This window comes from Ictidomys tridecemlineatus, chromosome 11 (assembly GCF_052094955.1).
Source record: "Ictidomys tridecemlineatus isolate mIctTri1 chromosome 11, mIctTri1.hap1, whole genome shotgun sequence".
Taxonomy (NCBI): Eukaryota; Metazoa; Chordata; class Mammalia; order Rodentia; family Sciuridae; genus Ictidomys; species Ictidomys tridecemlineatus.
Window position 1 is genome coordinate 3590637 of NC_135487.1, and position 25427 is coordinate 3616063.

Sequence of the window (25427 nt, forward strand, 5' to 3'; positions counted from 1 at the left end):
TTTCCAGGGGAGTATATACAAGTCTTTATAAAAGAACAAAGCTCAATAAATATGCAGCTTTACACAGAGCCAACCCAAGCCTGAGGTGGCCAGGAGGACTGGGAAGGAGAGAAAGAGGGGATTAGGGGCTAGGGTGCATCCCATTGAGGACAGATGAGGGTGGCCATGGGAAGAGGAGCCTGGGAGCCCAGCCCAGAGGATTAGAGCTGGTAACTTCAGGAGTAAGGGACAAGGGACTTCCTGGGCAGGTGTGTGGAGAGGGTTCTATTGCCCAGGCCTGAGGCTCTGCTGAGCCCTCCTCCACTTCATTCAGTCCGACAAAGTGCAAATTGGCCCTGGGGTGGTAGCTGGGGTCCTGACTGACACTCCGGCTCATGCACACATGAGGCAGCAGGTGAAGCAGGTGCCGCACCCCTAGAAGCATGCTGTCTGCTGTCCCTTGGTCAGTGGCACCTTGGAAGCCTCCATCTGCTCAGACTTCCCTGCAAGGGTGGGGAGACAATTTCCTTAGCTGCTGCCATTTGGAGTGGCTCTAGTCACCCTCTTCCCCTACCACGATCCTTAATTCCCTTCACTGCTGCCTGCCAGAGACACCTACAGGAAGTGGGATTATGTGGCTTGCCCAGGCTCCTCCATGTCAGAGGCCCCAGCATTTGCCCTCGGAGCGGCCCACTTCAGTGGGACCAGCTCCTCCAGTGGAGAAGAGAGGCAGTGGGATTAAGTCTAAGGCTCCTCTCCGTCCCATCCCCAAATGCTGATGTTCCCAGTTATCATCACCATGCCCCTACCCACTACCAGAACTTAGTACAACAACAGCACACTAAGCCACCTGTCCCATACGCCAGCCAGGCCACTCACGAGGCAGTGAGCGTGGAATTAAGCAGCAGAGTGGTCCTGATTCGATAGAGCTGGGCCAGAGTCAACTTCCTGTGCTGGACAGAGATCCCTGGTGGGGGCTCAGGTTGGACCCTGGGAGAGGGTGGCTCTCTGTACCTCCTCCTGGCAGGGTCTGCAGGCTCCCCAGGCAGACAACTGGTTCTGTCCCCAGGCTCTGGAGGCTCAGGGCTGCTGCCAGGTATGCATGCTGCCTGGCAATCCCAGCCAGGTCCAGCTTTCTGAGCAGAGCCCTGAGTCCTAGTGCCAGGAGCTACAGTGGCCAGGCAGAGCTCTGACAAGCTGCGGCTGGGAGCTGGGGGTCCTCCACAGGTGGCAGCCCCAGACAGCAGCTGGAGGAGGCTGGCCTCGGATTTAGACTTGAGCAGGCGAGGCAGGCTGGGCAGCAGCTGGACAGGGGTGCGGCGGCGGAGGCGGGGCGAGGGTGGGGGTGAAGGAGTTTGTGACAACTCTGTGGGCTGGGGCACTGGCTCCACCGCAGGGGCTGGAGCTGAAAAATCTTGCAGGGAGGTGGGGGACAGGGTGCCATAGGCAGAGTCCATGGAGCAAGAGCGGCCATCCACTGGGCCCAGCGGCAGCAGTTCGCTGGTGGGTGTGATCGATGAAGCAGTGGAGCTAAGAGAGGGCTCATCCGACTGGGAGCTTAAGGGGCCACCATCAAACTCGGAGGACAGCATCTCGCCAGGTTCCACCACAACCATGGCCAGGGTCTCAGTGGAGCCATCTGAAGCACTGTGGGACCAGGGGGAAGGTCAGCCCAACCAGAGGAAGCCTAGAAGGCCTGGAACAGATCTCAAGGCTCAGAGCTCCTCAAGCTCCTGGGTCCACAACAGACAATAATGGATTCCAGCGCTCTTTTCTGGTCTAAGAATCTTCAGCACAGGGCTCCAGGCAGCCACCACTAATAGATCAAAGCTGACACTCAAATTAGAAACTGTTCTCCCTGCCTCGACCCTGGTGGGGACTGAGCTGCCTCCGACATCCCCTTCCTTGTTTACCACATGCGGCTCTTCAGAAGGGGCCGTGGCTGGGTGTCAATGGCTGAGAGCGTGAGGCCCTGGCGGAGGCACATGGCCTGCTGTGTGGTCTTGGGCACACTTACCAGTGCTGGGAGTTGAGGCTGTTGCTGCTCCTGCGCAGGATGGTCGGGGAGCTGGCAGCCGAAGTGCTGCTCTCACCTTCCTCCTCCTCTTCTTCTTCCTCCTCTTCCAGTCTCTGTAGAGGTTGCTGGTTTCCTGGGTGCTCCTGTGCGCGCAGCTGTTGCAGCTGGTTCTGCAGGTAGGAGAGAGTGGGCCCAGGGGTAGAATGGACTGGGACCAGCAGCCTCCAGTCTGGCCTGCCTACCCTCACACCACTCTGCTCTCACCTGAGCATTGTAAATGGCATCCACCCAGCCTCGGCACAGGGCCTGGCCACTAGCCTGGAATGTGTAGGCCCCCACGGCACTGTGGAACTCGTTCAGGTAGATGAGGAGGAAGGAGCCTGGTCAGGAAAGACCCACATCAATGTTGGTCAAGATCAGAGCCCCTCCCATTGCAGCCCCAGCCCAGGAGCAGGGGCCAGTGCTCCTCACCAGGGTCCCGCAGCTCCCGGCACACAATCTTGTCCACCAGCAGTGGTGGCCTGATGACCTTGGTCCTCTCAGCCTTTTTCACTGCCTTGGTCACTAAGAGCAGATCAGTGAAGAGGAAGCAGTACACATCCATCTGGGGTGGGGGAGCAGGAGAGGGTCAGAGGCCTGGGCTTGCTGCAGTGTGCTGGGAGCACTAGGAGCACTGAGAACACTGCAGTATGCAGGGAGTGCTGGGAGCGCTGAGAGCACTAGGAACACTATGCTGGGAGCACTGGGAAACTGCAGGATGCTGAGAGCATTGGAGTTCACCAGGAGCACTAGGTTTTTGTCAGATACCTCTGCACCCCCCCCGCCCCTGTGAATCTTTAAAATTCAGAGAAAGATGATTTTCTGAGACACACATTTCTGAATTATTTCAACCAGTTTACATTAAAGAGAAGAAAAGGAAGGTGATTTTTAAATCACAATGTGTAGACTCTCAGCTACCCAGTGCCTAAAGCCTGAGCAGCAGAGTAAGCAAGGCCCTGGGCAGTTCCTGGCCTTTACAGACCATGCCCCTCCTGCCCACCTCTGTGGCTATGACCCTGCTGTTTATGTGTAAAGAGTAAATTGTTTGCAGACCATCATCCATCACTATAGCTACAAAAATTGCTAGTTCCTGGGTCACCACTGAACTGACTATGCAGCTGAGAACCACTAGCTGCGGCCCATGAGGTCCCCAAGAAGGGTGGTCCACACCAAAGGGGCAAGGAGGGTGGGGCAGAGCAGGGGGTTGTGGCCCCTAAGTCACCTTGCTGTCCTTCCCCTCCTTCATCTTTAGGCTCCCCTCCAGCAGCAGCTGCCGTGTCTCCTCTGGGGAGGCACCAGGGATGGGTGCTGTCAGGTCCAGATGCAGAAATTCCTTCAGGAGCTGGGGATGGGGGTGTGGGTGTAGGAAAGGTTAGGATCTGAGTGCCCACCTCAGCTAGGAGGCCAGCATCACCCCTGGCTGCCATTTGGCCCTTCCTCCTTCCCAGCAGGACGCAGGCCCTTTCCCAAAGACACAGTGCCCACCTTGTCCACCTCGTCGTTGCTGCCTTCCACCACCTCATAGGCATCAATGCGGCTCACCACCGCTGCCAGCCGCTGCCGCTCCTGTCGCTGCCTCATGCATGTGTTCACGTGGTGGATGAAGCGCTCCACGGAGCTGATCTGGGGACAGGCAGTGTGGCTTCAGGCCCGGGGACAGGGAGGGACAAACAGCTGGAGGAGACCCCACCTACTGTTCGGGTTACCATGGTGGCGATGGCCTCCCTGTCGCGGGGCTCATCAGTCTTCCGCAGCACCGATTTGAGCAGCAGAGGGTATTTGGTGAGCCGTTGGTGGGGCTTGGCCAGCATGTCACTCAGCTTCAGCCGCTGGCACTGCTGGTGCTTCTCAGCCCACTGCAGCCAGAGGGGGCGGGACTCAAATCGGGCCCCGCCCAGCCAGCGGGAGCCCACAGCCCAGCCCCAGCACCCCCAGCGCCCCGCCGCCCCGCCGGCTCTCACCGTGATGTAGGCGCGGAACAGGTCGTTGTCCCGCAGCAGACCGCGCATGTACTCCATGCAGCCCTCCTCCTCCATGCAGTATCGGACGTACGGCTTGAACAGCGACCCGAACTGACCCAAGGGAGAACAACCACAGCACCTGTGACCCCGCGCTCCCTGTGGACCGGCCCAGGCCTCACAGTGCTTTCGGGACCACCCAGGGGGTGACAAGCTTATTATTCCAGGTGAAGAAACTGGAGCCTCAGCGAGATTGACTACTGAGAGTCTACCGTGGCCAGGTGCAAGGATGGATGGCCAAGGGGGGGTTCAAATTCAAACGCCCAACACATACTTCCCACAGGGGTCACCCGGGGTCACTGGTCAGAGGGAATTGAGGGCAACAAGTACACGGGATTAGGCCATGGAGTCTTGGATGCCCCAACCCTGCGTCAGTGGCCTCGCCTGCGTCCGACCCTGCGCGTACCATCTTGAAGCCTTTGAGGAAGTCCCCAGGCTGCAGCAGGGCCCGCGTGCGCCGCGCCTTCTCCAGCACCGGAGCCATCACACTGCCCCAAAGTGCGCGGTGCAGCCGAGCGATCTCTGGGATGTTGCTGAACAGACGCTCCGCCTCCACCTGCGCAGGGCGGAAGGTGGGTCGGCCCCGCCCCACAATCCTGGCCCCGCCCCCTTCCCAGTACCTCCCCCGCCCCCGCTCCCAGGCCAGGCCATACCTCGCACAGCAGCCCAGACTCTTGCAGGTTCAGAAGGCAACACAGGAACAACTGTGGGGACAGGGGACACTGCAACGGACCTGAAGCCCCACCCAGACTCAGGCTCCCTTCCACAAAGGCCAGAATCAGGGATAAGGAGGGAGCAGGAGCACCATTTGGTCTTCTCATTTGGGAGCTCCAAGGCCCCCATGGCCCACCTGGGGGTCAACCTGCCCTCGCCCCACCTGGAGGAGAACGGGGGAGACTGGCCCTGCAGCATCCCCTGGATCCTCTCCTCTGCCCTGGCCCAGCCTCAGGTTTTGCCTTAGAGGGTGAATCCTCTTTCCAGGAAGACTTCTTGAACCCCCAGGCACAGGGCAGGCGCTCCCCTCCCTGAGCTGGAACCCCCACAGTGCCTATACGTCCTGTCTCATGTAGGGTGTGGGCCCTGGCACCTGGCACACACCAGTGTTCAGAAGCAGCGTTGAAGGAGAGAATGAGGCCTCACCTGTGTTCACTCAGCTTAACCTGCCCAATCTGCCTGAAGCCCCCTCCCAGGTGCCTGTGGAATCACCTGTTCTTAGCGGGGGGGCCAACCCTTCTCTGATTTTCCTGTGCCCCCTTTGTTGTTGGGTACCTGCTCTTTCTGCACAACCCCAGATTCAGCTGAGAGTCCACCTAGAAAGAGACCAGGGCGGCAGGTAGGTGAGGTGGACGCTAGGATGGAGGCCCCCACTTACGTTGGTGATCACTCGCAGTTTCCTGATGTAGGAGGCCTCCGTGTGCAAGAGCTCCCACACTGCCTCCTGCTGGTGGCACTGCCGCCGCGTCAGCTTCTAAAGGGAGGGCAGGGCAAGTCAACTAGGAGCCCAGGGCGTGGAGGGCAAGGTGGGGTGGGCAACCCTGCATGGAAGTCCTCGATTTCCTGATGGGGACACAGAGGTCCTGGAGGAGGCAGGCCACTCTCACCATCACATGGATCTTCACAATCAAGACACCCACGACTGGGTCTTCCTCTGCCACTAAAACAGCCAAGCCACGCACCACTTTCACACAGCTTATTTCCCCCAAAGTGGGGACAGCCTCTTGGGGCCATTTTATGGAAGATCCTGTCACTGGGTCCTCATAAGGGCTATCCCCCTTTCATATGCTAGGAGGGACGGGAAGGCTGCAGCTGCACCCACCTCATGCCCGTCAATGAGCTCCCTCCAGCTGTCCTCCAGCCGGAGGCACGGGGTATCCTCATCCTCGTCCTCATCGACCTCTTCCTCCTCCCAGGAGTCGTGGTCAAAGCGCAGCCTCCGGGGCAGCCGGGGCAGCCCAAAAAGGCCATAGGCATGCAGCTTGCCCTCCAGCTGCTCCATCTTGTCCACCTCCTAGGAGGAGACCCACGGTCAGGGTCAGGGCCAGCAGCTGCCCTGCCCCTGGAGCCCACAGGGCCACATACCCTGCCAAAGGCACTGGTGCTGGGGCTTGAGCTGAAGAAGCCACTGAAGCGACTGGCTGCCCGGTTCTTCCAGCTGTCACTGCCCCCACTGCTAGTGCCACTGCTGTTGCTACTGGGTAGAGAGCAGCTGGAGGGCATGGGGGGCTCTTGCCCCGGGATGCTGGACTCCCCCAGGAATTCTGACATGTTCTTACGACGGCGGCCAGGTGCCTAGGGAGAGCACGGAGGTCAAGGCCAGCCTGACCCGCCTCTGTGACCCCACCTCACAGGGATTCCCAGGACCTCAGGCCAGCTTGGGATGTGGGAGGGTCTCTAAGCCTGGCCCTGGGTGTCAGCTCTCCTGAAACCTGGACTTCTCAGGGCTGGAAGGTGCAGACAGATTCGCCCAACTGTCTTCCCCCAGCCACAAGCACAGAGCAGGTGGGAGGAAGAGTTATACACACACTCAGAGGCACCAACAAGTACTGCTCCAAATGGGGCCCGTGCCATGTGAGGTCTCACTCCCGAGCACAGACGGGCTCATGAACACACACACTCTCCGACTCGCTGGGCAGCACAAGACTCAGAGACAAGACCCATGGCTAAATTCAGAGGGGAGCCCTAGACTCACAGCCGGCTCCATCTTCCAGAAGGGGAAGTTAAACCCCAAGAGTGGGCAGTGAGGGACCCAGAGTGACTTCCCTCTAAGCTGTCCTGCTCCCAGCGCTGACAGCCCCTCCTCACCAAAATGTCGAGGCTCTCCCGGCGGCTCTGGGGATCCACACGCTCCAGTGCGGGGGACCAGGCCCCGGCCGACCGCAGGATTGGCAGGCTCAGGGACTTGGAGTCCTTCACGCCCTGCTCCACTTTGCCCTCATCCCCTGGCTTGGCTGGGGTGGTGTGGGGGCAAAAAGAGGTCTTCAGTGCCTGGGTCTGAGGGAAGTGAGGCCCCAGTCCTCTCTCCCCAGAGGATCTGAGCCCAGGCCCAGCTGCCCTCCTCCCACAGCCCCACCCTGACAGCACCGGCCACCAGCCAGGGCAGAGACACCTGTATGGTAATGAGCCTGCTCAGGGCCACAGCCAATGGGAAGCTGAGCCTGGAAAGGGCTCCCATCTCCGGGAGGAGGCACCACCAGGTCCTAGCAACCCGGCTACCTGTGAAGCCTGCTGCTCACCTTTGACCCGCAGGTAGTGTCCACCAAACCTGTAGGCCTCGAAGGTGAGGGACAGGGGCGTGTTGGACTGGTCGAGGTAGATATCCACTTTGCCCAGTGCAATGCCCTTTCTTTCGAACACGGGCAGCAGCACCTCCCTGTCCCCAAGAGGGAAATGTGTGTGTTGGGACAATTTATGCAAGACCCCTCTCCACCCACCTCCCTATCAGAAAAGGGAGGCATGGGCAGAATCCTGTCCCCAGGGAGCACACAGGCCAGCACACGCACACCTTCACAGGTACGCTGGGACCAGGCCCTGCACACAGGATTGGAACGCAGATGCACAGACCCTGTCCTGGTCTCTTGCACAGGTATGTACATCCACACAGGACTGCCCAGAGGTGGAGACATAGCCACCTCTCTCTCCCTGTCTGTCTGTCTGTCTCTCTCTCTCTCTCTCTCACACACACACACACACAGACCTGGAGCCTCCAGCTAGGGAGGCCTCACTGGCCCCAGCCCCACTTCCTCCCCCAGCAACACCGAGCCCTACCCCAGCGACTTCTTCTTCAGAGCCGGCACGATCTCTGTCTCTATGTCCACGTTGAGGTCAAATTTCAAGGTGAAGCACTCCTTGCTGGGGTCCTATGATGACAGGCGTCTGTCAGCTTCTCCACTGCCAGCCCCCATCTCCTACCAGTCCCTCCCAGGAGGGAAACCCCCGCAGGCAGGTGAAGGCCAGGTGTCTCCCAGCCCCCCTCTGTCCCTGGGAGGCCACAAGGGCTCTCCTGCCCAAGGAGCTCCTGGAGAAACCTCAGCCAGAGCCAGGGCAGTGCTGGCTGCAGGGTACAGTGGCAAGGAAGGGACACGCTCACTCCAGACCCCATCCCGCATCCTAGAGTTCAGAGTGGGGAGGCCCCGCCTAGGGGAAAGGAAGGGGCCTGGGAGGGGCAGGCACTGTCTGGGCACCCCCTCTGCCAGCCCTGGGGGCTCCTCACATCTGTGTGTCTCCTCCTTGCTTTCTTCTTGGAGAGTCTCAGTCCTGTACTCTTCCGGTCCCTTCAGGGAAAAAATGAAGGCAGATCTGGGAGGTGGGGGTGGGCCCTCACCAGGAGAGGATGTGAGTGGGGCCTTGGCAGGTCCCACATGGGACTGTGCGCCCTCTGGTGGCCAACACAGGCTCACACAATGCTTCCCAGACACCTTGCAGGCTGGCCCAGGCTGGGACAGCCTCCTCCAGGAACCAGGGTATCCACAGGGGTGGGAGGAGTTTGCCACTCGGCCCTTCAGAGAAAGGTGCCAAAGCAGCTGGTGCCTGGGGCTCTCCCCCAGGGTCTCTGCTCTGCCCACCCCCCCTCACCTACCCCTTGCCATCTACAGAGCTTTCCTCCTCCTCCTCATCCAGGTCCACCGCAGGGCTGGTACGTGGGGGGCATGACCGGGTGGACACATTCCGGGCTAGGATAGAGCCTTTGAAGAAAAGGGGTAGAGGGTTGCACCTTCTCCCTCCCTGACCCCTCCTTAGTCCTTGAACATGGGTACCTCCAGAGGGACAGTCTGTGACCCCTGGAATCCCTCACCAAGTTGCTAGGGTCCTTCAGGTTTTCAAGGAGATGGAGGGTTTTTTTGTGTGTGTGTGTATGTACCAGGGATTGAACTCAGGGACACTCGACCACATCCTCAGCCCTATTTTGTATTTTATTTGGAGACAGGGTCTCACTGAGTTGCTTAGGGCCTTGCCATTGCTGAGGCTGGCTTTGAACTCGACATCCTCCTGCCTCAGCCTCCTGAGCTGCTGGGATTACAGGTGTGCACCTCCGTGCCTGGCAGAGATGGATTGTTCATTATCATCTATCCCTCAGACACAAAGAGGTACCCCAGGAGGACACCCCAGGTGCTGGGATCACTGCAGGCAGGGACCAAAGTCCACGGATCTTCCTTTCAGGCATCCCCTCACCGCGCTGCATGGGCAACACCTGTGGTCATGTGGGAGGGAGAGCAGGGCCAGCACTGCTGCACAGGCCTGGGATGGCCTTCAGTGGCGGGGCGGGCAGGCCCTCTCAGCCAGAGGGGCTCCTTGTTTCCTACCACAGGTCCTCTGACCTGCCTCCACCCCACCTGCCTCTGCCTGGAGGGTCTGCCCGGAAGTCCCTGCCCTGAGGAGAAGAAAGGGGACTTTCTCCAGCTGGTCTGGGCCACACAGCACTGGGAGACACAGGCCTGCCCTCGAGATGGGCACTGGCCCTGGAGGGTCTGTCTTGCTAAAACAAAAGAACTGCCACATATTTGGATTACAGATGACTCTCTTCCTCCTGATGACCCTGTCAAGGTTCCAAGGGTTACCAAAACACTGTCCCCACCCCAGAGCTACCCAGGAACTCTCGGGGCCAGCAGGGGCCCTCTCCTGCTGACCTTGGGGGGGCAGGTCGAAGCGGACGTGCCCATCGTAGCGCACGGCGCTGTGGAATTTGCTGTCACAGGCCTCGCAGAGGTTGAGCGGCCCCCGGTGGTGCAGCTGCTGGCAGTCTGCGTGATGGCACACCTGCAGGTGGAGAAGGGGAGGGTGGGTCAGGGCTCCACGGGCAGGCGCAGGTGCCGCCCAGACCGTGGCAGTGCCCAGCTGTGGCTGGCCCTCTCACCCAGCCAGCCATTCCCACAGGCACCTGATGCTTTGCCCATGTTGATTCATTTGGCAAACCTTCCCCAAGCACCCGCCATGTGCCCATTCCTAGGAAGCAGAGAGAAGCAAGGCCTGCCCTGGAGGAGACCTCGAGCAACAAGCATGAGGCTGGGCAACCAGGGCCTCTCCCTGGGGCTCGGGCAGGAAGACCCCCAAGATGGAGCTGGGGAATGCTCTCTGGTTTGGCCAGTTTGGTGTTGGCAAAGCCCTCCACCCATCCTGCCTTCTGTCGTTAATTCTGAGGCCCTAACAGCACAGGGTAGAGCTGTGGAGCAGTCACCTGGAGGTGCTGTGGGCGTCACCTGGGGTCCACACACCACTGCTGCTGACTGGCACCTAGATTTACTGGGCCTGCCTCCTCCATCCTCCAGGGTGACTGTCATGTCTTCTCTGCCCTCTAACCTCCAACGGCCCAGCCTAACCTACTGTGGTCACTCTGCTTCCTGCTACTCCAGAAAAACAGAAGCCAGCAGTAGGAGACCCGCATATCCGGTCACGGCATGATGGTCCCACTCCAGTCTCAGGCAGCCTTCCTCTAGGCCCTCCCCCAGGGATGCAGAGATGCTGCTCAGATTCCCCTTCCCCTGCACAGCCAAGTGTCCCTCCACAACACAGGGTCACAGTCCGGCACAGCACCAGGAGCCCTCTACCTCAGGAGCAACTGCACACCGGGTGTCTGTGTCCACACTCACCACAATCGCCACTTCCCAGTCCTTGCCTCCCATTCTGTTTCCTAGTTTTCATTTTTAAATATTTCAAACCTCATTGGGCACGGTGGCACATGCCTATAATCCCAGTGACAAGGGACGCTGAGGCAGGAGGATCACAGTTCACTGCCAGCCTTAGCAACTTAGCAAGGCTCTAGCAACATGGGGAGACCCTGTGTCAAAATAAAAAATTAAAGAGCTGGGATGTGGCTCAGTGGTTAAGCACCCCTGGGTTCAATCCCTGGTACCATTTTTTTTTTAAGAGAGAGAGAGAGAGAATTTTTAATATATATATTATTAAATACATATATATTATATATATATTTAATTTTATATATATATATATATATATATTAGTTTTCAGCAGACACAACATCTTTGTATGTGGTGCTGAGGATCAAACCCAGGCCGCACGCATGCCAGGCGAGCGCGCTACCACTTGAGCCACATCCCCAGCTCCCCCCAAAAAATTTTTTTCAAGCCCACTGAAAGTTATAAGAATAATAGCACAATGACATCCACACAAGTGTCAATCACTGTCACATCTGACTTCACGCTCATCACTCCTTGCTCTGATGCAGAAATAGGGCATGGCCTGAGAATAAGAATTTTTCTTTTAAACAGGCGCTCACCATGCTGCCCCTGATGGTCTTGAACTTCTGCACTCAAGCAATTCTCCTGCCCGAGCTCCCCTAGTAGCTGGGGCTACAGCTGTACGCCACCCGGCAGCTCAGGGATGTTTCCCGCAAAACCCCACACAGTGGACACCCGTGAGAACCAGGCCCTGTACGGTACTCCCGATTCCCTCGGCTCTCGGCTGCCTAAGGCAGCTCCTTTGTGGGCCTTTCCTCACCCAGAATCCAGATGAGGCCTGCTCAGGGCCACGCTGTCTCTCCACTCCTTCACCAGTGAATGCTCCAAGGGCTTTGTTTTGTTCTGTTTTGTTTTGGCAGGGAGGAGAAGGGGGTCTTTCATAACCTGACATTTGTAAGTGTCCAGCTAGTAGCCTGGCAGGAAGCCCTGTGTGGATTGGCCTGGCTGTCCCTAGATGGTGTCAGGCTGAGTGTCTGGATTGGGACTCTACTGACTCCGTGCTCCCTGACAACTGATCATTTGGGGATTGTTGTTGTTGTGGTGGTGGTTTTGGTACTGGGGGTTGAACTCAGGGGCACTTGTCGAGCAATAGCCTCGACCCTATTTTGTCTTTTATTTAGAGACAGGGTCTCACCGATTTGCTTAATGCCTCACTTCTGCTGAAGCTGGCTTTGAACTCGCAATCCTCCTGCCTCAACCTCCCGAGCTGCTGAGATTACAGGCCACTGGGGATCTTACTGCATCCTCTAAAGTCCCTTTTCCTACCTGGCATGTTGACACATACCTACTACCCTAGCTACTTGGGAGGCCAAGGCAGGATCATCATAAGTTCAAGGCTAGCCTGGGTGACAAAGGCAGATCCTGTCTCATAAAACAGAAATAACTCAATAAATTTCTCGTGTTTTTTAAAAATATTTATTCTTAAGTATTAGGTGAACACAATATCTTTATTTTACATTGAAGTGGTACTGAAGATGGAACCCAGTGCCTCGGGCATGCTAGGCGAGCGCTCTACCACTGAGTCACAACCCCAGCCCCAAACTTCTCTTGTTCTAAAGCCAGATGTGCTAATTTGTTACAGCAGCTCCAGGAAACTAATACACTGGGCGAAAAATCTTGGGGTTACTCTGGACCTCCACCGAGTCAGTCTGAAAACTCTGTTGGCTGTATCTTTAGTTTCTATAACCTCAACACCCGCCGATGCCCCTGTCACTTAGCCAGATGGTATCAGTGGCCTCCCAACTCTTCTCCCTGGCCCTGCCCACCACTTCTGCATGGAGAGCCAGAGTGAATATGTGCAAAGAGGAGTCACATTCCATCCACTCTAAACCTTCCAGTGGCTCCCATCTCACACCCACAAAAGCCAGACGTGCCCTGTCCTACACGTCTGTCCTGGCTTGCTCTGCCCCACCTGCCGGCCTCCTGTCTGTGCTCTGACCTGGCATTTGCTGGTCCCCCAGATGGCAAAGCGCGTACGCCTGCCTCCTCTCCTGCAGATCCTCACTTGCAAAGCCACCTCCTGCCCTTCTGCCCCTGACCTTGCTCCGGTTCTCTCCTGACCACCTCCTTACTCTACTCTGTTGCCTCCACACCTACGCAACTGCACGTCTTCACCCGTCTGACTCACAGCCCTCAACTACACTTGATTAATTTATTAATTGGGAAAGTGGAAAGGCACTGAAGAGTTTTTGGCTGGGTAGAGCCAGATCAGAGATTTCCAAGATAACAGACAGGGCAAAGGTGGCCTGGACAGCAGAGAAGCTGACCCCAGGAAGGAGATGGGAGGTTAAGAGGAGGTGGGAAAGGTTGAGGTCCACTGGTGATTCCATCCTCATGTGTCTGGGGCTACTCTGAGGGTCTTACATGTGTCACCCTCTCCTCCTGGGAGAGGGGGTTCTTATTGGACCTATTTTATCTAAGAGAAGAGTAAGGCTCAGAGAGGTTAAGTCATTTACCTACAGTCACATAGCCAGTGGAGTCAGGACTTGAAGCCAATGTATGTGACTCTAGATCCCAGATTTTAATCACACTCATACCATTTCAGGCATCTGAGAAGAGAGATGAGTGGAGGAGACAGGACACATGTCAGCCCTGGGGCCTTGCGGGCAGGAGAAATTAATCTTCATTTGATGCTCATTGTTTTGGCCCTATGTTCCTCGCTCCTCCATTACACAGAAAAGGGTACAGGGCACAGAAACGGTGATCACTGGGTGATCCTGCTTAAGGGGTCTACCTTTTGTGGAGCTGGGTCCTGGGCAGCAGCAATGGACAGTATAACTCAGACTGCTGCTGGCAGCCCAAGTGCCAGATGACCCCACTCCTGTGCCCCTCACAAGTGGCTGTCAGGGCCTGAGGCGGGGGTGTGGGTCTCAGGCACTACAGCTGTTCCTGGCCTTAACTTACTGCCTCACTCACCCACCCCACCCCACCCCAGGCACTGCTGCCAAAGCCTGGCTCTGCAGACTCGGGGCCCCAGGCTCCCAGCGTCTCCTCTTGATAAAGACACTACTCAGCCCCTCTTCCCAGGAGGTCCCCAGTGTCCCAGCTCAGCAGCCCCTGCACTGCACCCAGCCTGGGCAGCTAGCCTGGCACAGGCTTCCCCTCTATCCTCTTCCTAACCCTAGCAGCTTAGGTGCCAGTGTGGGTGGCACTGCAGGCCAACCAGGCCCCAGCCCCATGGTGGGTGTGTGGGAGCAGGAGATGGCTGGCAAGTGCCTTGCTAGGTTGTAGGGTCCTGAGGAGGGTCCCTGGGATCCTTTCAGCCCAAGTCTCTGACTCTGTGCCACAATCATGTTTTTAAACCAATCCAATAAACAGCAGATTTCACACAAAGATCCACTCCTTACAGCAGATTCAGTGTTCAACAAATATTTATTGAGCACCTACTATAAAGCACTAGGCTCCCTTGAGGGCCTGGAGAGTCACTCCCCAGCCCTGCAATGAGCTTTGGTGAACACCACCACCATGGCTGCAGCTACAATGCACCAAAACCTCACCCCTCTGGTCTTGTGAGCACCCCCAGGGTAATAAACACCAGCTACACCATGAAGCTCAGGACTAGGACCTGAACCAGGTGTTTCCAGACCTAACCATGCAGATCTGGCTGAGGACCAAGCTGCAAGTTGCAGGAACACACACACACAACCCTGCCAGGGAGAACCAGGAGCCCACTGAGGGGCTGAGGCTGGGGTGGGCAGAGCTCCTTTGGATCATTTCCCCTCCCCACTTCCTCACAGCCCATGTCCAAACCACAGGCCTCCCCAGCTCCAAAAAGGGCCAGGAGTCTCCCCAACATTTAAGCTGAATTACCTTGTCCCCCAAACCAGGTTCTTGGACCCTTCTCTCAGACATGGGTGCCCCTCCCCACCCTTCCTGCCTGCCCACCAACACCCCTGAGGTAGGCACCTCTGACAGCCCAGGAAGAGCCCCAGGTGGGGTGCAATAAGTTCCCAGGGGAGACCTCGAGACCCCACCCCCTGCAAACCACGGAACGGGCAGGTCCCACACCTCCAAAGGTGACCTAATAGCAAGGGAGGTGGGAGGATGGCGGGGCCTGGACGCACAGCCAAGGCCGCCCAGGGGCACCGGGAGCCAGGCTCAACCTCACCTAGGACTGGCCAGAGGCAGAAGGGAGGCCTGTGTGCCCAGGAGGGCGCGGGGCTGGGACCCGTCCAGGGCCCGGGACGCAGGTGTGTCCGCACACAGGACGGGCACAAGGGGCCCGCTGGGCGGGGGACGCCCTCCCGCTTGGGGACCGCCCCGCCCCGCCCCCGCCCTACCTGGCCGACGCTGGCGCGGGCGCGACCCCCGACGCACATGGACTCGGGCTCCTGGGAAGGCGGCGCGGGGCCCGGCCTGGAGGCCGCTCGGCGCCCGGAGACGCCGGGCCCTGTCCCCATGGCGGCCGGAGGAAGCGGCGGTCTGTGCCGGACGACGCGCGGAGCCCCGCTTCCTGCCATTGTGCGGCCGCGCCCGCCCCGGCCGAGCGCGGGACGCGGGGCCGGGGCCGGGCCACCCCGCGGAGCTCGCGCACGGGCCCCCGCGCCCCCCGCCCTTGTCCCGGAGACGCCGCCCCCCGCCCAGCCAGGGCTCCCGGAGGGTCCGTGTCCGCGCACAGCCGGGGACGCCCCTCCGCTCGGACCCCAGCCTCCCGCCGCCACATCCTGCGCCCAGAGGCCTTCCCGGCGGTCATCCCAGCCCCGCGCGCAGCGCTGGCCGAGCGCGGGGTCCCGGACCCCTGGGGGTGGCGCGGAGGGGTGGGCCGGGAGTAGGGGCGGCTGGGGGCTGCGGGCCCGCGGTCAGGAAAGCCCACAGCCCAGCTGGGCTTTGCCAGAGGTCCCTCTGCTCCAGGCGGGGTCCCCACCGCCAGGGGGCGCAAGCAGAGCCTGCATGGGGTGCGGGGTTCCCACTAGGTGCCCATTGAGCGCTTTCACACTCAGTCCCAGGAAGCGGGTAGGCACTATTATCCCCACTCATCACATGGGGATGAAGTGACACAGAGACCTAAAAGGGTACTGGCAGGGCCGAAAACCAGACCTCAACTCCAGGCCTGTAATGGCCTCCTCGGGATACTCCTCAGTACCCAGTCAGGGCCACCCAGCCCACCCACCCTAGACAGCTCCTCCTCCACCTGGATACATGCAGAGAGTGAGGAGCAAGGGTCTGTGAGATGGTTTGGAGGGGGCAGCCGTTTATCAGGGGCCAGGAGGCTTCAAGAGCCACCCCCACTCCCAAAGGCCAAGTCATCCATTGTCCACACCACAGGCAGATCTGTGGTGTGTGTGTGTGTGTGTGTGTGTACCTTCTTGGGGATTGAACCTACGGCCTTGCACGCGCCAGGCAAGCCGTCTACCTCTGAGCTACATCCTCAGCCTTTAAATTTTTTTATTTATTTATTTTATTTATTTATTTATTTTTTTCCCGTGACTAGCTGGCTCACTGCTAAATTGTCCAGGCTGGCCTGGACCTTACAACCCTTCTGCCTCAGCTTCCCGACTAGCTTGGATTACAGCCACTGTGCCCAGCCAGGCAGGTCTTTTGAAAATTGCTTAGAATAAAATCCTACCATGGCTTGCCTCCCACTTTGCCTCCTAGGTGGGCCCAGAGGATGGTCACCGTGGCTGGCCTTCCTGCTGGTGGTCCCTAACAATTCAACTAACTCGGGGCCTTCACCCTGCACGCTCCATCTAGAACTCCCACACACCCCTGATCTTCAAATGGCTGGAGCCGGGCTCCAACTTAATGCTACCTCCCCAAGCCCCCACCCCCCCACAAAAAAAAAAAAAAACTGGGGCAGTGGCTCAGTAGTAGTATACTTGCCTGGCATGAATGAGGCACTGGGTTCGATTCTTAACACCACATGTAAATAAATAAAGTTCTATCAACAACTAAAAAAAATTTTTTTTAAAACAAAACTGTCACTTTCCTTTTCCCAGTCACCTGAAGTTGAATTCATTCCTTCCTAGCCTCTTTTTTTCCCCTATGTACCAGGGATTGAACCCAAAGGTGCTTAACTACTGAGCAACATCCACAGCCTTTTTTTTCCTTTCTTTTAAATATTCTTTAATTGTCAATGCACCTTTATTTCATTTATTTATATGCGGTGCTGAGAATTGAACCTAGTGCCTCACACATGTTAGGCAAGCGCTCTACCACCGAGCCAAAACCTAGCCCCAATCCCCAGCCCTTTTTATTTTTGACACAGGGTTTCCCTAAATTGCTTAGGGCCTTGCTAAATTGTTGAGGCTGACCCTAAACTTGCAATCCTCCTATCTTCAGCCTCCTGAGTCACTGGGATCACAGGCATGTGCTATTGCACACTAGGATGTCCTTGACAGAGGCCAGGATCCTGGCTAGCTGGCTCACTGTGTCCTCAGGTCTTCCCATGGTACTGGCCCACAGGGGTGTTCTCCATGTAAATGAGATCAAAGAATGGATGAATGAAGGCAAAAGAAGGTTCTTCAGCCACAGCAGAACTTAGGGATAGGGTCATCTCGACCAGGATATCACTTTCTGACCATCAGTCAACACAGCGTCCCCCCTGCTAGACCAAAGAGTCTCTCCCTCCTCTTAGGATCTGTGACCTCTGGCCTGCTGGGCCTGGACAGGTAAATTTCCATTTCAAATCCTGGTGATCTTGCTGCAGCCCCTGGCCCCTGCCTCACAGGCAGACAGCTACCCTCCACTGAGCACTGCCAAGTGCCACCACTTCCAAGAGTTTATGCAAAGCCCACTCCTCCTCTCAGAGACTCCAGGAAGAAGACACGTTACTACCCCAACTTGACAGAGGAATAAGCTAGGGAGAGGGTGTGGGACTTGCCCCAAGGCCAGCAGACTTAAGTGGGGAAATGGGTACCTGAGCAGGCCCAAGAAGTCCTGGCCCCTGACTCCCTGGGGAGGGAGCCTCTCCCCAGCCCAGCCCAGGCCAGCCAGGGCTGGCTTGCTGAAACTGATACTCAGAAACCAGATGCTAAGGCTGAGGAACCCTGCTCTCCAAGGCATCCCCCGCCCCAGGCCATTCTCCCCTAGCACCAGCTCCTTGGCCCCCAAAAAGCAAAGGGCAACCCAGAGCATCCTGCCCCATGATGGTTGGGATCCAGCTGGTCAGGGGTGGGGACAAACAGCAGCTCCTCATTCCACCCACAGCAAACTAGCCTACAACCAAGAGCCGGGGCTCCCTGGTGGAGGGGTACCCCTGTCGGGGGGGGGGGGTTCTCCAGCAGCAATCAACTACCCTGGGAGCCTGCTGGCCCCAAGGCACACCCACCACCTCAGAAATCCAAGGGTGGAGCCCGCATGCACGGGCAGGCTGGCCAGGCGGGGCATCTGTCTTCACTGCACAAGGCCCCGGGCTCCTCCCTCCCTCAGCCTGGGCCTCGCTCTTTGTCCTCTGGGTCCCAACACCCATTCAGAGGCAGAGCATTTACTAAGGCAGAAGGTGGGCCCAGAAGACCTCTCGGCAGGCTAGGCCACCCCACAGGCCTGGTCCTCCGGGGAGGTCCCGGCATAGAATGGAGGCTAAGGGAAGAGGAAGGGGCTGTGAACTCTTCTGCTGAACCCTGTGGAATGTGCCAGACCCCTGAGAGCAGCAAGCGAGCACCTGGTACCCACTTCCCCAGGGCCACCCAGAAGGCTTCTTGAGAGGGAACTGTAAAAAGGATCTGGGGCCCACCTACCCTTCCCTTCCCACACTGGGCAGCAATCTCCATGTGACCAGAACACAGGCCATAAGGATGGATGGTAGATCTGGGGTGTCCCTGGCCAAGGGACAGGGACTGGGAATACACACCAGGGAACTGCCACACCAAGCCTGAGAAAGGTTACTGGGGAATTGTAGGGCCACGGACCCTTTTGGCCCCCATTTTCCCGTCTTCCACAGGCCAAGGTCTCCCCTGGGTTCATGGATGCCCCTCCCATCTCCCCAAACTATCCCAGGCGCAGCCTCTTGCGCCCCCTGCTGGCTTCTAGAGGACTGACGGGGGGGGGGGGTCTTCCTGATGGAGCTGGGTAAGTGGCACTGGACTCAACCCCCAGACAAGACTAGGCGGCCCCAGGATCCCCCGCTGTGCCAACAAGGCCACAGTCCCACAGACTCCTCATGTCCACACCACTGGGCCGACTACTGGAGTCGGTGGGGCAGGAGTGAGACCCTTCCCAACTCAAGTAAATGGAAATAGAGCCAGCGGGGACCCTATTAGAACCTGGTGGGGCCCTAGACTTGGGATTCTGACCATTAACTCAGGGGATCATGGTGCCCAGACCCTCCCCCACCATCCAGGGAGATTCACCTAGAGACACAGGTCACCTGCCTGTGGTTGGGGCTGGGCGAGGGTACCGGAGTGGCCACAGGACTAGGGACACAGACCCAGGGAAATCGCAGTAGGCCACAGCTAACTTCGGGGTGCACGGGGGCCCCAGGAAGGGCCAGGCGCCTGAACCCTGCCAGATGGTGGCAGGAGGCCGGCTCGGGGGAGTGGGTTGGAGGCACCGCTGTCCCAGAGGGGCCCAGCCCTTTACATATCTCCGGAAAGTTAAGTCCCTGGTCATTAACCTGGACTTGAAGACAGATGCTCACCCGTGCAGGGGTGAGGGCTGGCGAAGGCAGCTGCCCTGACCAGCCAGAGGACTCCCCAGGGGCCCAGGCGAAGGGACCCACAGGCCAAGCCAGGCTCCTTCTGCTCCATCAATGGCTGTTCTCTGACCTGTTCCTCTGCAGTGCCCCAGAAACGCAGTCCTTCTCGGGGGCCCTTCCTTTTTAACTGGCCCTCGCCTGGCATGGCTGGCAAGGGGGCCGTCAGTCCTTTGAAGTTCCGCTCTCCCTGCAGCCAGAGTTTAGAGAAACCAGGCTCAGGCCTGGGGGAAGGGCCCTCTCCCCGCACTGCTCCTGGCTGAGGGGGCGGGGCGGGGGCGGGGCTCAGTCCCCAGCGTTTTCCTGCACTTTGAAGCCTCTGCCTTCCCTCTGGCCCCTTCCCAGTTCAGGACCTCAGACTGCCAGGACCCTCCTAGCACACGCCGACTCTTTGGGGCTGGACCCCAGAAGGGCAGCGGTCTCCTCTGTCCCTGCTTGATGAGCCAGGTGCCCCAGGCCTTCCTTTGTTCCTGGTCCCCAAAATTACCTAGGCCCAGCCCCTTCAGAGGTAGATAAGACCACAGCCTGGCTACAGCTGTCGGCATCTAGAGGGACCAGCCACTCCCAAAGCTCCCCCAACCTGGCTATTCCCAGGGGCACCTGGTCTTCTGTCTTTTCCTGGCAAAGCACTGTCGGGACAATAGGCCCGTCCTGTGCGGCTTCTCTCTGCCCAGAGCCCACTGGCCTTCATCTGACACCCCGTGGACCCCTCTCATCCCTGCCCTTGCCCTATTGTGCTGGAAGGGAACTCCCAGGCCTCTCGGTGCCACCTGCTTGAATGTGCCCAGGGGCAGCCGCAGGCGATGCTGGAAACTCCTCCCCATATCAACCAGAACTAGTGCCCCACCACCACCCCCTTGGGAGCCAAGGAGGAAAAGTCACCTCCCTTGCCCCCTGACTACTCCCTGGGAATGGGAACGCCGAGGGCCGGCAGACCAGGTAGAGCCTGGTCGTCGGGCACTCCATCCAGCTGTTGGGGTCCTCCATTATAACGTGGTGAAGGCGTGGTCCCTCCTGCCTGGGTGGGAGGAGGCCTGGAAGTGCTCCTCTGGTGCCTCGTGGTGGGCACTGAACAACCATGGCTGCTAGGATCTTACCTTTGTGGGAGCACTATGCCCGACAGGGCCAACCCCCTCAAGTCTTTTGTCCCTTCAAATGTGGTGACCCCAAAGTCTAGGGGTGACTCTCTCCCGTGCTGAGGATGAGCTCTGTGCTCACAATTGGTGCTCCGTGAATATCTATGGCATGCTCTATGCAAAGCCCTCTCTATGGGTCTCTCTTAATCCTCAACACCAAAGTTTGATGCCTGTTTCCAGATGAAACTGAGGCTCAGAGAGGTATAATGACGTGCCCAGGGCCACACAGCTGCAAGGTGTAGGGCTGATCCTGGAGCTCACAGGTGTGACTTGCTGTACGTATCCTCGTCCTGGAGACAGGCAGGGACACCACTTTTCTCCTGGGGTCTCTGGAGCATGCAGTTCAGACCTCTCACCTGGACATACAGGGTGCTCCTGGCCCAGCCTGCCTCCCTCTCCTCAAGTCCCTCCCCGTGGCCCCTGGCTTCACCTGCCATTTATGGCCCCCGGTCCCCATCCCCTACTCTTCTCACTTTCCTTCACCTCTTTACCTCCTCTTCCCAGGAATCCCATCCTGGTCGCCCATCCCACCCCACTGTGAACTCCAGGGGCAGGAGGTAGGGGTGGGGCAGCTAATCCATCTGAGAAGTCCAGGCACCCAGGGGAGTCCAACAGAACCTCCCGAGTCCCACCCTGTTTGCAGATGGCCCTTCCTGCTAGCCATTCCTTGAGTGGATGGAGAGCGTTAAGAATGGTTCAAGTCTCCCTGTAGGTGAACTTGCTGGTCATGCTGTGCGGGTGGGCAGGTTCCTTCCCCTCTCTGGGCCCTGGTTTCCTCACAGGTACAAGGTAATAAGGGTGATGCTTCTTCCCTGAGTCTTTCATGAGATTCATGCAACCAGTTCAAAGGCCTAACACCCTGCCTGGCGGCAGTAACAGGTTCTATCGCCAATGGTATTGATGTATATATTTATCTCTTGTACTGGGCATTGAACCCAGGGGTGTTCCACCACTGAGCGACATCCTCAATCCTTTTTATTTTTTCATTTGAGACAGGGTCTCACCAAGTTGCTGAGGCTGGCCTTGAACTTTCAATCCTCCTACCTCAGCCTCCCAAGTAGCTGGGATTACAGGGGTACACCACTGCACCCAAAATTATTCTTTGCTCTTCACAAAACCCCAGTGTCCCTGGCCTCCTTTCATCCTCCACCTGTGCATTTGTGGCAGCTCCCCCACCCCCTGTCCCCCCCTCCCACTCTGCCAATCCCTGTTCCTACTACCACCAGAGGCCCCCTCCTCCAAGATGTCCTCCCAGACTGGCCCCCTGACTCTGATCACTCAGGCATCTCTCTTCTTGAAATCAGTCTGTAGCACTTGGCTCATGGGGGTCGCAGAAGTGACAGGGCTCAGACTCCCCCTTTGCAGACTGGACGACCCTGTGGCGGCTGCTGCTGGGATCTAGAGGCTGCTGAGCCCCGGGCCCCTCCAAACATCTCTCTTCTCAGAGGTCTCATCTCTTCAGAGCCTGGGTCCTCCCACCCTTATCCCTGTCCACAGCCGCTCGGGGACCTGCCCTGGAAGCAGGGCCCAGGGGAGGAACTGGAACATTGTGCCTCTGCCCTACTGTCACCCCTGAGGTCAGGCAGAGGCCTCAGGGCTTTGGAGCCCTGGCAGGAGGTGTGCTGTGGGGAGCAGAGCCAGTGTGTTGCCAGGAGCCCCCATCTGGGGGAGAGGCAACCAGCCAGCCCCAGAGCCCAGTGCCAGGCACCATCCCAGCCAGCAGATTGTATCTGACATCACAGCCGCCCCCGTGCCCGGTGACCACGGCAACTGGAGGCAACCCCCTCCTCTCCCCGCCCCCAGAACAGTCCTCCATGTTCCTTCTAACCGTGGTCCTCCTGTACAAGATGAATGTGCATGTGTCTGGTGGGGGGGTGGGGAGGGGGGGTGGCAGGGGTGGCATTTCAAATTTCCTGCAGCTGGCAGGGCTAAGCTGCAGAGTAGTTAGGCACATGGGCTCTGGCATTACAGACCTAGGCACTGGGTTCAAGTCCCACTTTCCTGCTTGCTGGCCATCTTTCCTTGGGTAGCCACTTCACCTCCCTGAGCCTCAGTCTCCCCATCTCTACATGGGAATGTGGTTAGAACCCATCTCTGAAGAGAAAATTCAGTGCGTCCTTAGAGTCTGGGCCCAACTCAGTGGGTTGCAGCAATTATTACTATTGTCATCAAAATGTGGGAGGAGGGTGCCTAAAACATGGTTCAATGGCTGGCTCCATCTCTCATGAGCTATGAGGCTTGAGCCAATCCACAGGACCTCTCTGAACCTTGGTATCTTCATCTGCAAAACAGGGTTACAATACCTTCCTGCAGAGCTGCCACAGCAGTGCATAGGCACAGAAAGCATGTGGCGCAGAGCCCAGTGTGGGTAAGCAGAAGGGCCCAGGCACTATGTTTGCACTTACCCCTCTTCCTGGCCCCTTTTTCCCTGATTCACATTCTGCACCATCCTGAGCCCTCAAACTCCAAGACCAGTTGTCCCCCCTCTTCCCTTTAGCATCCCCATGGCCACAGTCATGCTCATCAAGTCCCTTAGGGGTCACTGGAACAAAACCTTGGGGACCACTTCTGTGACACAGGGCTGCAGCCCCTCAGGTCGGCTGCAGGAACCCCAGTGCAGCCAAAGGCTGCTCTCTGTTCTTCAGAAGTGCCCCGACTCTGCTTTTCCTCAGCCAGGAGCAGCCCCTCTGCCCTATTAGCAGCCCCTGTGGCCCTACCACCTCTGAATCCAGAGGACAGTGCTGCCCAGCTGCTGTGCCCTTGCCAGGGCTCCATGGACATCCGGGGCTTGGATGAAAAGGGCAGTGTGAGCCGTGTCCCCTCTGCCCCAGTACCCCGGCTGTCCAGCCTCCCTACCTTGGCGGCCCGCCCCTTGTCCATGCAGGCCGGGTGCTGGCAGCGCAGTCCCTTCTCCTCGGCTGGGCTCTGGTCGTCTGGGGAGGAGGAGCAGAGGGCATCCGTCAGGCAGGGACACCCAGGCTCTCCTGGGCTTCTGTGGCCTCCCAACCAGGGGACTGGTGGGGCGGTCTCCTGTCTCCTCCCTTCAAAGGAGGTCAGTGTCCTTTTCTCTTTTAAATGCCAACTTATCTGCCTGGAATCTGTTTGCAGAGACCTTCTCTTGCTGCAGCTCCCCAGGGAAATTGTCCAGATTCCATGGGGAGAAATGTCTTTGGAAATCAGCTACTCCCTCCCTCTGTCCCACGACTGGAGGGAGGGGGCAGCTCGGTGACCTCCGGGGCCCCAGTTCCACCGGATCCCAGCAGCGCTGGGGGGAGGGGCACTCCAGGGGTCCCAGATGCCCTCTCGCCCCGCCCTCCACATCACTCTCTCCAGGGATGGCCACCCCGCAGAGTCCTGGGGTGACCCCCTTTCCCTGCTGCCATCTCTGACCCTGAACTTGGCCCCTCCAAGCCGCCTCCCCTCCCAGGGGCCGGGGCGTCGCGGCGGAGGGGGCAGGGCCCGGCGGCAGGACGCAGGGGGAGGGGAGGCCCGCGCCACCCGCCGCCGCCCGCCGCCACCCGCCCGCGCCCCTGGCCCCTCGCCGGCCTGCGCGCGGGCCCCGGGCCTCCGCCCCGCACTCACCCATGGAGCCGGCGCCGCGCCGGGGCGCCGGGAGCGGGAGCCGAGCGGGACGAGCCGGAGGCCGAGCGCCTCGGCGGCGCTGGCGGGAGGCGGGGCGGGGCAGGTGGCGGCGGGAGGAGCCGCGGGGACCCGCACCGCGCCTCCCCGGAACCGCGGGGTGTGTCCAGGTGCCGTCCCGCCCACCCCGCTCCCGGCCGCTTCTCCAGGCCCGGAAGGGCCTGCGGGGGCGAGGAGCTGCACCCCGCGCTGCTGGCTGGACCCGCCCGCCCGGCCGCCCCCCGCGCCGCGGCCCAGGGAGAGGTGGGGTCGGCGCCCCGAGCAGCCGCGGCGGCCCCGCGCCCGTCCTGGGGTCTGCATCGTTAGAACTTTATTGGAGGGCAAATGCCAGGAGACCACGGCTCAACTCGTCCCCGCAAAACTAACTTTCACAAAATAACCAGCACCCGGCCAAGCAGCGGAGCATCCCCGAGCCCCGGGAGGCCCCCACGTGCCAGCTGCTTCCCCAGGGGCGCCTCTAATTGCCGGGCTTAGTTCTGTCTGGTCTCCGACTTAAAGTGGAATCGCCAATCGCCAATCGGAACCCTTTGCAGTACAGAAACAACCTAGGAGAGGTGGCCAGGACTCCCAAAGGACACAGCAGTGGTCCCGAGCCTGCCTGCCGCTAGCCCACCCCACCCTGTGCTTTGGTGCCAGGAGGCTCCAGGAAACAGACCTCAAAATAGAATGCCTGTTTCCACTGGGCCACCTCCAGCATCCAAAGCCCAGCATGGGGTGGGCTTCCCGGCCCTCTCCCCTGGAGACCTCTCACCTGCAGCAGGATGCTGCACAGATTCCCTACCTGGGCTGAGCCCTCAGGGATGACCAGGAGGACTCTTGGCCGAGGGAACTGTGGTGGGTCCTGGACCTTGAGGGCTCCCTGGAGGATCCCCCGAAAGGCTCCCTTGTGCCAAGCCCTGGGCTGAGTGCATGGAACCCACTGGTGACCTTGACGACTTGGGGAGTTTGCCATGGGCGGTAAAACAAGGTGGCCCCTTGGGAGCAGCACATCTGCGCTGCAGCAAGGAGGAGGCTCAAGGGGAAGGGGCTGTTTGGAGCATCTGCACCAAGAGCTGGCACAGGCTTTATGAGACCTGGGGGCTAGGAGGGAGGGAGGTGCCCAGGGTCCCTTTGCAGGATTCTTGTGCAGCTATCGTCCACTGTGACACTGGCAGTCCAGAGAAGAGACTAGCACCTTCCCATGGGCACTTGCAGGACACTCGTCAGCCTGGTCCATCCTCATACCCGCACAGGACGGTCTTCCCTCCCAGCATCTCTGCTTCCTCAGCTTTCCAACAA

General features: G+C 58.9%; 1 protein-coding gene across 9 annotated transcripts; it reads right to left on the bottom strand.

Annotated features, from left to right (window-relative positions):
* Window positions 1-24236, bottom strand: Plekhg5 (pleckstrin homology and RhoGEF domain containing G5). Of its 9 annotated transcripts, none has more exons than XM_078025146.1 (23): window positions 24093-24236; window positions 23367-23443; window positions 19448-19564; window positions 9678-9807; window positions 8630-8735; window positions 8264-8324; window positions 7819-7910; window positions 7287-7423; window positions 6856-7001; window positions 6133-6342; window positions 5870-6061; window positions 5426-5521; window positions 4707-4757; window positions 4460-4609; window positions 3997-4107; window positions 3742-3891; window positions 3521-3658; window positions 3258-3377; window positions 2468-2600; window positions 2261-2376; window positions 1997-2166; window positions 859-1626; window positions 1-482 (listed from the first exon to the last, which is right to left on the bottom strand). In XM_078025146.1, exons 1-23 carry the CDS (start codon window positions 24094-24096, stop codon window positions 473-475), a joined length of 3285 nt encoding a protein of 1094 aa, XP_077881272.1. In that variant the 5' UTR covers window positions 24097-24236; the 3' UTR covers window positions 1-472. The 9 variants fall into 9 exon arrangements, with proteins under 9 accessions (XP_077881272.1, XP_040143784.1, XP_077881276.1 ...); XM_040287850.2 differs by lacking the exon at window positions 24093-24236 and adding an exon at window positions 23623-23868; XM_078025151.1 differs by lacking the exons at window positions 1-482; window positions 24093-24236 and adding an exon at window positions 23623-23870 and having other exon boundaries at window positions 877-932; window positions 1142-1626.
* Between the last annotated feature and the right edge of the window lie 1191 nt (window positions 24237-25427).

Coding starts and splice junctions, on each gene's coding strand:
- Plekhg5 (XM_040287850.2), bottom strand. CDS start 23,665: ATGGAATCTGGACAATTTCCCTGGGGAGCTGCAGCAAGAGAAG. Junction 4,758..5,425: donor AACTGCGAGTGATCACCAAC/GTAAGTGGGGGC, acceptor CTGTCCCCACAG/TTGTTCCTGTGTTGCCTTCT. Junction 2,601..3,257: donor AGGAGGGGAAGGACAGCAAG/GTGACTTAGGGG, acceptor CCCCCACCCCAG/ATGGATGTGTACTGCTTCCT.